We start from the raw sequence: 11,860 nt of genomic DNA, 5'->3' as shown, positions 1-11,860 counted from the left end.
CCAGGTACAGGAAAGGTTGACCAGTTCTGTTCTATAATCCCGTCACGATATCGGGAACTGTCATTGAAGCCATAGAATAGATTTAAACGTCCAAAATGCTGCAGCCAGGGATGATTTGTTCCACACATCCGATGCACGCGTGCTTTTGCAAAAAAAAATCCGTGGGAGAAAAAAATAACTGTACATTTAGGGTGTCAAGGCGGAACGTGTAATACAACACGCTGGTGCCTAATAGCGTTAGCAAAACGAGATCATTGCATATCGTAAGTAAGCGCCGAGAGTTTACGGGCGCCGATGTAGCGATAACCAAACTCATATGATGGGCTGAAGGCCCGTGCCCTTTTTTTCATGGCTTTTGTTTCCTGAGGATGCTCTTCTCCTTGCGCGGGGTCTTCCTTTTGGCGCTTCTGTCCTCGGCTGCGCTCCTGTCTTGCAGCAGCACAGCGTCGGCGTCCACACCTCCCTCCTCGGTTCTCGACCTGTCCACTGAAGGGCCGGCGCTTTGCTTGCGGATAATGCGCGGCGGTTTCTTTGCAGGCTTCTGGCAGTCAGCCGCAGGCTTGCAGCCGTCTGCCGCAGGCTTTGTCAATGACGTCAGCATCGCCTCGTCCAACACAGTCGTTGTGCGGCTGTAACTCTCTGATGCAGCCGCAGAGGCAATCGAGGTCTTTTCGGCGCGTTCCGCGGCAGCCTTGTCGTACACGTCCTTGATGATCGCCACCATGCACTGCACGTAAGCCGGCAAAAGAGAAGAATGCGTGAGCCGGTGCAAAATGGTAGGGTATCTGGGGAGGGTTAAGTTCGTGAAGTTGACATCTGCTGTGTTAGACGTAGTACTGGAGCGCTCAAGATCAACTTATGACACCTGGAGTTCTTCAACAAGCACTCACACCCCACAGTTTGCGGACATTCGTTGTGTTTCGCCTCCAGATAAATTTAAAAGTGACATCGATCTATTCACATAAGGCACCTGAAACACCAACAGCCATCTCATAAGTCGCGAGTGTTGAATGTATTGGAGCGATCCGGTCTCATAGCGATGTAAAAGGGCAACGCGTCGCCAGCGGTTAACAAGGTGCGTCACCAATGAACCAAAGAAGAAACAAGATAACTCTTCAGCAAATGTCTTCCACTAAAGAGCTATCATTTCCGAAATTGGCACTGACAACAAAGGTCAGCGAAAAAAAGTAAAAATGCAAATAATGAACGTTCCTTTCATGATTTTCGAGCATTATCATTGAAGATTTCTATCATTGACATCAGTACTTATGTTTTCATCCCATGTACCAAATAGGGTAGCTCGAAACGCATGACTGCGCTCCGTTTATATTTCACGTGCTCTGCGATTTGTTTTGTCATTCTTATTTGCTTTTGTGTCAGTTCATGCCAGTCATCTTTACGGTGCGCCACTCTTGCTCCTGCCAAACTGAAACCGACGAGGAGCTGTCAGCTGGTGACACTGTTTGCGAGCAACTTGTCCCTCGCAACCCTGCATTGTAATTTCTATGCATTTCAAGAACAAAAATTGAACTATAACTGGCGCGAAATCGAAGCCCGCCAAATTTTTTTTTATTTATACCTACCAGACAAACCGTGAATTGCGTTACCTGTCCCCAGTAGCCTTGTTTCCGTTGAGATCACAGGTAGAGCAAAAAGACCATTTCAAAATTTCATGGACTTCAACGAAAATGCTCTACCAGTGGCGAACGTCCGGACGACGTATGTTAATCACAGAAGTCCTGCCCTTGTCTTTTCCTGACACGTATTAAAGAAAGAACTGCTTTTACCTATCACTGAGGCAGGCACATTACGAAGAATAACGTCCGGAACCAGCTGTGAAGCTCACGCCGCCCAGAGATCAGCAAATTTGCGAAGTGCGCGAGGCGAAATCCTTTCAATGCAACTTTGGCTGCTAACTAGACGACGGCTGTAGGCACACACGAGGCGGCTATGGGGCGACTTGGATCGGCTGCACATGGATAATTAGTCATGACTAACTATTCATGATTACTCAATGACTAACTAGTCATGATTGGTTACTACTAATTAGTCATGATTAATTAGCTGACTGGTTAACAACCAGTCAGTCATGAATAATTAGTTAATGACTAACTAGTCATGTTTCATCAATGACTAACTAGTAATGGCTTATTAATGACTAACTAGTCATGTTTGGTGAGGGAATAGTTAATCATGGTTGGGTAATAAATAACTAGCTATGGTTTTTTAATGACTACCTAGTCATGACTCATTAGCTGATGGCTGGTTAATGAGAAAAATGATAGGTCTAACGTTAAGAGATCGGAAGCGGGCGGAGTGGGTGAGAGAAGAAACGCGCGTTAATGATATTCTAGTTGAAATCAAGAGGAAGAAGTGGGCTTGGGCAGGGCATCTAATGCGAAGGCAAGATAACAGCTGGTCCTTAAGGGTAACGGAGTGGATTCCAAGATAAGGCAAGCGTAGCAGAAAATTAGGTGGGCGGATGAAATTAAGAAACTTGCGGCAATATGGTGGCCGCAGCTAGCGAAGGACAGGGTTAATTGGAGAGACATGGGAGAGGCCTTTGCGCTGCAGTGGGCGTAGTCAGGCTGATGATGATGATGAATTAGTTGACGGCTGGTGAATGACTTGTGACTATGACTAGTTATCACTTTCACTTCAGATGTAACGGGCGGACAGAGTCATGGCTGCGAGTATGAGCCATTAAAGGCTCTCGCCTTAGTAATCAATCCGATTTATATCCGATTGTAAGAGATCTGCATTCCAGCGTCTCGAGGCGGACCCATGCGTACGTCGGCAAAATTACCACAGCTCCACTTCGTGACAGGTCGTACACTGAACCATAGATTGTTTAAAAAGTAAATAAAAGCTAGTTACGCCAAAACATATCTTTTTTTTTCGCACCTAATCTGCCTTGAAATTCGGTGCCTTCAGAACGGTTTACATTCTCACAACGGACGTTGCACTAGAATCTGCTCAACCGGATGGTTTGCATTTCATTTCGTTGCAAACAAACAGGATTACTTATTCGCCAAAAACTGCCATTCAAACGGCTTCTCGTTCACCGCGAAGTGCGAGCAGTTTACCAGGATGAAATGTTAAATTTGTCCATTATAACTTCGCTCCAAGCGAACATTGCTTTAGAATGCAAACATTTCGCATGCCTTACCTCGCATACTTTCGAATTCTGTTGGTTTAGATCCGTCTCACCTGACCTGTGGTTCCCACTTTTTTTCTCCGCACACTTTCTCGAGAAAAGCGAAATAGCCGCTGCCCTTTTCTAGAATGAGAAGAACACCCGGGAACACAACGTGCCCTCATAGCTTGATCTCCGACTGCTGCATCACGCTCACAACACGAGCTCACTTCAAGCAAAGAAGCGTGGCCAATGTGCGAACTTTCGTATACTTTTGCCTCGGTTTTCCATGTTTCGAGCATTCCCCGTTCCGTTTCTTCTCCTGATTGGGCACGCATCACTATGCAGCAGCCTCAGTACGCTTCGAACCGTCTGCGCACCAGGCTGTCAGAAGTTGCATGTTTCACTCCTAGCACGTGCGCCGATGACGAAGGCCAGTAAAGCTGTAATGGTCCGGTAGCGTATTGCGGGGAGGGGAGGCGAGGACTGAAACCAGTCAGGCCGCATCCAAATTTGCCCAGCGTTCCTACAGAACCTGACGACAAAGACGTTTCCCAGTAAGGCTCACATATTATTTAGGCGTCCTCTCGCTGGTAAGCGAGTATATGAGCTTTCTTCAGGCATTTTGTTCAATTTATTTATCTTCATGTCACAAAAGTATTCTACCCCCCCCCCCCCCTCCCGTCCACCTCGAATCTACCTCTTTGCGAGACCTCACGCTGAACATCGTGTCGGCGTACCTTCATTTTGTGCGTCAGTAAGCAAAGAAGTCACGAGTGCCTGACGCCTTCAAAAAGAGCCTTTTTTTTCTCCACTCCAAAGAAAAAAGCCCTCTTTCCTTGGTGCCACGTAGCCACATCAGTAAAATTCGTCACACACTGGTCTGTGCATGAATTTCCTGGAGTTTACGTTATATTTTTCCCCCTTTTGATGACAGATGTAGGTATGAGAGCTTGTCTGTGCTGTTGACTCGTAGGTGGCTTTCGGCGAGCTTTACGTCAAAAACGGTTTTCCGACTAGCCTAGATCCATGCACTAATGACAAATCTATTGCCTTGCCCAACTACTACTGATTGAGACCACAAACCAGTGTCTTTTGGAAACTGGAGCAGGCGGGTCCGCGGAAGCGAGGAATGCGGCCCGCGTTGCTGCGACTCCCTTGTTTGTTTAGCCTGACAGGGATGACGGTATTCAAAAGAAGTGGTTATCAGAGGCTGCTTTTTTGAGGTTACTTTGTGAATCGGTCGCTTTTGATGATTTTTTTCTTGAAGTTTTGAAAAGAAAAATAAGAGTTTCTGTTAAATTTGTCCTGGAATAAGGCTAATTAGCAATTACGAATCACCAAAACGTCGCCGCATCGCTTCATCAATCTACATGCAGTACACGCCATTCAGAAAAAAACAAACTTCTGCCATTCAGTAAAAAACTAAAAAACAAGTAGTAGTGATAGTATTACCAATAGGTTTGAGACATGTCACAGCTGTACACCTCAGAGCAGTGCGGCGAAGCACCGTTCTGAAGAGAAATTGGCCAGTAATGCGTGGAATTCTCCACACATGGAATAAGAAAAAGGGATCCCAAAGAATATTGAAAAAGTGGGTGCTAACTAAGCAGAAATAGTTATATTTGGTTGATGATCCTTCACCCAGCTGGCCTACACGAGAAAATTAGCGCACTGTAAACAATCCTTACGCACGCACAACAAATGCAGCATAATTATAATGATTTCGGCGACCATGCCATTTAAAATTACAAACACGAATGAACAGCAAATAACCGCGGTCCTTTTTCATGAGGGTAGCTGATTGGGCAAGTTGGCTGTTCATTATGGATCCTGCAGCGCCTGCTAGTTGCGCCTGCGAAGGACGGTTGGATGTGTACTCCCAGCTCCTTTTCACGCGTACCTCGGGGTGCTCGTTTTATGAACTACTGGGCTCCCTGAAACAGCTTCACCGGTTGTTCGCTCGGTGGCTCCGCGCTGCGGGCGGCGGCAGTCTGTGCTTCTGGTGGTTGCAGCATCTAGGTATAGCCACAGTGATGGTCTTCAGCGCCGGGGTGGGAAGTGAATGCTGTGTGTGCCGAGACAGCAGTGTGTGCGCAGACATGCCCACTAGCGAGGCGTTGCGGATTCTCCAAGCTGCTGTCGCTTCCGCTGCGATGTAAGGGAGAATACCTGAGCCACAGGTCGTTGTCGCCGGGTTGTTCTGGCAATAGGGAGCAGTGTCCCCGTCCTGCGCGGACTAACCTTCCTGAATTACGCCACTTCATGCCCCATGTGACATCTATATCCCCATTCTAATAAGGCGGAAGCCTTTACTGCCTCATCCTTGTAACCAAGAGTTGTCGACAGAAATGCCACGCTTTTCAATTGGTCGAAATGGTCGTGACGTCACAGTGCGCGAATTTCAAACGGGGCCAATTGTACTTTGGCTAGTAACCATGCAACCAATTAAAGGGATCGTATATTGGTGCTCCAAATAAGTGGGACAGAGTTTAGTTCATTGCTTAATTAACCAATTAGCCTAATTAAGCTTTCTAGTCAGACCAGATAAATAAATAAAACCAAGAAGGAATTTGGTCGAGTTGGGGAATCGAACCAGGGTCTCCGGAGTAAGAGACGAGCATGCTAACCACTCCGCCATGCCAGCTCGATGGTTTGGAATGAACAAAGGTGCGTCTAGTAAATACGGTGTTTTCGTTCACTCCCATCTTCCTCCCTTCTCTTACGACGAGGTTCAGGTGTCCACCGAGATATGCGAGACAGATACATTTCCTTTCCCCAAAAACCAATTTACCGACGAGCACGGCGTTGAGCCCAACGGGCGACGGTGTTCTGTGGACTCCATGGCAACGTAACAAGACGCTGTCGCGTTCCACTCTTACAGGTGAAGCTTAACATCTAAACCACACATCAGTGACACAAGCAGCAACACCGCGCTTAAGGCTTTCGCCTGATCGCACTTTAGGTCAACAAAGAGCCCCCCTGAATTTGTTCTTCCATATACCTAAGTGTGCGAAATGTGCTACTACATTTTATTACTGTAAAGCGTGCTCGAACTGTACAGTACGCTACACTGGGCAACATCCCGCAGCGTCGACAACCGGCCAGAATCGACGACGCCAAAGCATACGCAGTCAGTGCTGAAGGTCGAGCCAGCTTCCCCTTGTCTGCTGGGACGCTCTGCTTGCGCTTGGCTTGCGGAGGTGAAAATGTTCAATGCGAAGGGTGTATCCTTAAAATAAGAAGCAATTTTTCTCGCAGCTATACGACAGTTCAGTATTTCTCCATATATAATTCTTTAATTCGCAATTTTGCTGAAACAATTATTCCCGATGGAAAAGTAATGCACGGGAGACGTCTCTTCTAGTTATGTCCACTTTCTATTCTAAACCCACGGAAACCAGCGGGCGATCATTCAGCGAAAGCATAAGGAGCCTGGTGAAGCGTTTCCCCCGCTTTGAGCGTTTTTGTATGGCAGTGACACTCGGTCGATGCTCGTTGTGTTTGTATAGAAATCAAAGCATATGTGATCCCATTCGCATGCCACGTGAATCATGGTCGTCGATTATCATGTACTGACATGATCGTCCTCGTGATATGAGGCATCACGTTCATATTTGCTCGTGATTGTTTTGATGGCTGCCGTTGCCGTGTGTAACGACGAGTGCGTGCATGAGCATGATGAATTATGCTAAGCATGAGACATGATGTGTGACCGCGACAAGCATTTGATGTCATAACTCATAGCATAGCGTGATATCACATGCAGGTGACCCCATCAAGCTGGAAGGAACATTAGTAAACGGCAAAAGACGCCCGGAAGTTAGCCTTTGAACCATGAGTAGCAAGAGGAAGTGTCGCCGCCAAGCCGGAAGTGACGTGAACAAACCATGAATGAAGCAGGGAAGCTAGGCTGTCGAACCAGAAGACACGTTACCGAACCGGAACCGTTGCGACGACCGTTGGACGAGTACCTGGTGCTATCAAAAGCAAGCCTGAGTATTCTCCGGCGTCCGTTAATTTTAACCCGATAGCTGAACGAACCCGTAGAGGCGTTGCCAGAATTATCCCGGTCCTGTGACGTCACTTCCTGTCACACTTCCAATTTGGTGAGGCTACTTCCCGGTTGGTGACAATATTATGCGACTTCACACTCGCTCAGCATGACCAGTTATGATATGCTTGTTGCGGCCCGGCATCACGTGTGATGCTTAGTACTTCATGAAAGACGCACACACCTCTTCCCTACATAAATACAATGGCTTTCATACGCACGCATGAACAGCAATAAATGAGCCATTTTGACTCATGCTATTACGTGATGCCTCTGCCAAACCTATTTTGAATTGTGGAAAAATTGCCTAAAATGAATCGAAACTTCTAAAAGGGATATTTCGAAATATTCGTTTTTTATACGGCTGCCAGAAAAATCTGCTTTTTATTTTTAAGTAGATTGTTGAACAATTTCATTGATTCATGATGGAATCAAGTGAGTGGAGAGGGGGAAGAGGAAGAACTAATTGCCCTCGGGCTGCCTAGATGTCGGGGACTTTTATGCTTCGGCGACCTCTCGGCAGTTCAAGAGATTTTTAGTAGAAACTTTGCATTCCAGATATTCTACCTCAGTAAGCCAAGTGCAAGGAGAGCACCGTAGCATAAGACGCGAGGCTGACTCCATCGTCCAGACTGACGGCGCATGCGCCTAGTGTCGCCGATCCTCGCCGTTTAAAGACGGGGGCTTCGCGGAGAGTGTCGGCCGCGCTGCAGGATATTCCCCTTAATAGTGGACCCCACCGTGCAATGCATCATTTGCACTGCGATAAAAGTCTTGCTTACTATCACATCGGGTCTTGGGCTTGGGCAGGGCACGTAATGCGAAGTTACGATAACGGTTGGTCCTTAAGGGTAACGGAGGGGATTCCAAGAGAAGGCAAGCGTAGCAGGGGGCGGCAGAAAGTTAGGTGCTCGGATGAAATTAAGAAGTTTAGCAGTACGGTGGCCGCCGCTGGCAAAGGACAGTGTTAATTCGAGAGAAACTGGAGAGACCTTTGCCCTGCAGTAGGCCTATTCAGGGCAACAATGAGGATGCTCCCAGACTGAAGCAGGTTCAAGAAAACCTCCAAAAAACTAATAGTCCCAATTCATATGTTCTTTAATAAGTAAAAGAATTTCGACAATTAACAGAAAAGTACCTAACGGCTGTAAATTAATTGCCAGAGCTGTGGTGTCCGGCTATCGCCGCCGCCGTCGCTAATGCGCATGCGCGCCAATAACCTAATAAAAGGCCTGCGCCGCAACCTACGGGTGGGTTATTATCGGCCAGCCACGCACTGACGAACATGCGGAAATAAACGCAGCGTTAGCCCCTGGAAACTTGTCTGCTCCTTCGCATGAACGCGCGCTCATGAACGCGCGCGTCTCGTGAACCACGCATCACAACAAGAGCTATCTTGAAATTCTCCCCGTGTGCACGAAAAACATTTCCTCAGCGCCCCGAACCAGTTCCTTGAAGGAACTAAGAAATATTTCCATTGGTCCAGGCAAACTATCTTTGGCGGGAAAAAATTATACGCTATTGAAGGAATAAGGTGAATTTCTGAAAAGGAATGCTCTAGAGGAAAAGCTAGTTCATCCACACCTGGGCATATATCTCGTACGTTCGTTTTTAGTGTTTAGGTCTTTGTTATGCGCCGGAAACAGATAACCTCGTGGATGTTGCAAGGTGCCGACTTGAATGTTATACCGCTAGGCTGCAGAGTTCACGCTCTTAGTCATGCAGAGTGCGTATTCATGGGCTCAAGATTTTCCAGGAATGCTAGGGCTACCTTTGCGAAGCCTGTTGTTGCCCGGAGGTATGTTTTGTATACATTTTTTGATGTGTATGTGCCATATCTGCCATTATTGATAGAAAACCACAGCTTACAACATCGGTGACATGGAGTGTAAGATATTGCGATTATTATCCCGGGCCTAGGTGTCGCCTCAAAACATGCGCTTGGTACGTCGAGTGATCAGGAAGCAGATATGGGGTGGTGTGAATGGGGCACCCCGGCCGTTTATTTTGTGATTCGCAGCTGGTCGAAATCTCGAGGGTTCTCCTCCACAGAGAAAAATTGATTCAATGCACTATGAAACATCAGGCATTTTTATAAATATCTTAACGCATGCTCGTCCTTCTCACGCATTTTTTTGCAAACGCATCCGGGAGAACGTTCCTAAATAAATTTTTGAAACCATTAACGGCTTCAAGACCTCGAGAGATATTAGGAATCTGCGCCATGACAGAGAGGCACGACGAACAGAGTTGTCTCTGCACTTTACAGCGCGGTAGCATGAGGCTTTGCAACCGCCAGTTGAAGTTCAAATGTGTTGCGTGGACCTAAGGTAGCCACATTTTCTGCGCTTATGAACCATTCAGTATTAAATAAACAATGCAAAAAATTACTTCAGCGTTCAAGTTTAGTTCTACTGGCCTCAAGAAGACTATCCTCCAACTGTACGGCTGCCCTCTGGTATTGTTTTGTTGGTCGGAACTTGTAGTTCTAATGTGTTGCTTTTCTACTCTATGCTCGGCGTCCTCGCGTCAGAAGTGTCCAGTTCCCCACAGCAGTGTCGCATGCGCAGGCTCGCGGTGCAACTTGAGACAAATGTATCACTCACCGTGAGGAACTTTCCCCAGGCCTCGACAGCAGCTGGCGTCATGTGCCGTTCATCTGTGGACTGCAGCGTATCGACCAGACACTGGCCCATCACCTCGAAGTGGAGTGGCCTGACCCCCTTACGGCGCAGGTGTTCCGCCGCGTTGCGCCGCACCAGTATCTCGAAGGTGGCCGGGTCGCGCAAGCTCTCCACCATGGAGGTGATGTGGTATCCGATGGAGCACCCGTGCGCCCTGAACGTTGGGTCTTCCTTGAGCGCCGCGACTGTCTTTCCGCGGAAGGGGTTGAACAGTTGAATGTACTCGGGGTGCTTGAGGAACATGGCGAGGAAAAGGAGCACGCCGTACTCGGGGTTCTCTCTGCTGAATTTGCGCCACGTCTGCTGGACGAGCTGCACCTCGTTTTCCGTCAAGCCAGTGAGCTCGTCCGGCAACTCGCCAGTCTTGCGGTGGATGTTGCCCATGCACTCTTCGAAGGCTTTACTTGAAGAAAATATAAAGCCGCTGAGCTTGCGGCGCGACAAGAGGAGCGTGGTTGGGAACACCGATTAGGGCTTCTTCTTCTTCTTCTTCTCCATGTGAAAATGGTGCATACCCACGCGGGGGGATTGCCAAGGTACGGTGGTGATTGCCAAGCAGGTATAAGTGCGGGAAAAAAGGCTAAGTAAAATAGTAGAATGTTTGAAATTAGAAAATATGTATGAATTAATTGTTAAAAATATTTAATAAATAAGCAAATTATATACATCAGGAACAAAATAAAATACGCTTCTTCGTCTTCTTCTTCTTCTTCTTCTTCTGGATAAAGAGCATGGCTAGGAATTCATGCCCGCACCAAAAATGTAAATGATTTTTTGATCTGCCTCCAGAAGAAGGCACTCTTCACTGCTGTTCAGTATAGGAGCAGGTATACCGTCTTTCTGTATTCACTGTATCATGCATGAGGCAGCCTGACAGCACGTTTCCACAGGAATGATATGAGATAGATATGAGTAGTTTCCTTTTTTTAGTTACCGCAAACCAGAAGCTTAAACTACATGACAATTGTTTGTAATGCAAAGAAATTGAGATACTTTAATTTCCGAAGACAAAGCCAAGTTTTTAGTACATGGTCCTGTACAAGTCTTTACATAAGAGCACAGCACATTATAAGCAACGGCATGGGTACCACTAAGTTTTATGCGAACAAGAAATTTGTGCGTTTTTCCCATTTCTTCTTTAGGTGGATTTGGTTCATATCGAAACGAAGCTGCTCAATGTTTGTTACACTAACAGCAAGTACACGTTGTTTTGCGAATTATGATGTTATCCACATACAACGTGAACAGAAGAAAAAGAAAAAATTAGTCTGGGCGATTGCCATCCAAATGTACTGAAAATGTTTGCGTGATATATTTTTTATTTACCCCTTAGGGCAATATCCTTTAATGATCTTTTTATTTTCGAAATATTTTTGTATCATTTCAGGTTTCTTCACCAAAACATTCTTCACTGCCCTTGAAATACGTATAATACATTTGGCGCGCAGCGCAAATCGCCAATGCGCTAGAAGAGTCCAAAATGCTAGAAGAGTCCAAAAGAGCATGCTGCGCCGGCTTTCTATGTGCAGCGGACAGGCTCACTTTTAAGTTTTCGTGCACGGCCTTTGTTCTTGTACCCAAAAAGCACTATAGGAATCATGCTACATACAGTAAATTCGTTAGTCTCTGAATAACGTATGTTAAAAATGTTGACCGCCAATTACTGCATCAAGGAGTTCGGTTTTGTGCTCTCTGGCAAGTTATCATAGAATGAACAATAAGAAGGATTTCCTGCAAGAGGTACACTGCAAACCATTTTAAGGCGGACGCCTTTAGTGCCTCATCGTTGTAAGCAGGAGTTGTCGACAGAAATGTCACGCTTTTCTATTGGTCGAAATGGTCGTGACGTCACAGTGCGCGAATTTCAAACAGCGCGAATTGTACTTTGGCTGGTAACCATGAAACCAATTAAATGGATGGTATAGTGATGCTCCAAGTAAGTGGGACTGAGGTTCATTGATTGCTTAAATGACCAAGAAGACTAAT

The 11,860-nt window shown here is 46.5% G+C and overlaps 1 protein-coding gene across 1 annotated transcript; it reads right to left on the bottom strand.

The window, feature by feature from the left end:
* Window positions 1–346: 346 nt before the first annotated feature.
* Window positions 347–10,285, bottom strand: LOC149327116 (cytoglobin-1-like). The gene is made up of 2 exons (XM_089564789.1): window positions 9,797–10,285; window positions 347–727 (listed from the first exon to the last, which is right to left on the bottom strand). Exons 1-2 carry the CDS (start codon window positions 10,256–10,258, stop codon window positions 347–349), a joined length of 843 nt encoding a protein of 280 aa, XP_089420915.1. The 5' UTR covers window positions 10,259–10,285.
* Between the last annotated feature and the right edge of the window lie 1,575 nt (window positions 10,286–11,860).

This window comes from Amblyomma mixtum, chromosome 10 (assembly GCF_055824585.1).
Source record: "Amblyomma mixtum isolate Tamu chromosome 10, ASM5582458v1, whole genome shotgun sequence".
Classification (NCBI taxonomy): Eukaryota; Metazoa; Arthropoda; class Arachnida; order Ixodida; family Ixodidae; genus Amblyomma; species Amblyomma mixtum.
Note: the sequence above shows the minus strand (reverse complement) of the source record. Positions and strands in the feature narration are given on the sequence as shown.

Excerpts from the sequence above, each read along its gene's own strand:
- LOC149327116 (XM_089564789.1), bottom strand. The coding sequence starts at position 10,258 with ATGGGCAACATCCACCGCAAGACTGGCGAGTTGCCGGACGAGCTCACT. Across the intron at positions 728-9,796 it reads CCTGGGGAAAGTTCCTCACG|TGCATGGTGGCGATCATCAA; the intron begins GTGAGTGATACA and ends GCTTACGTGCAG.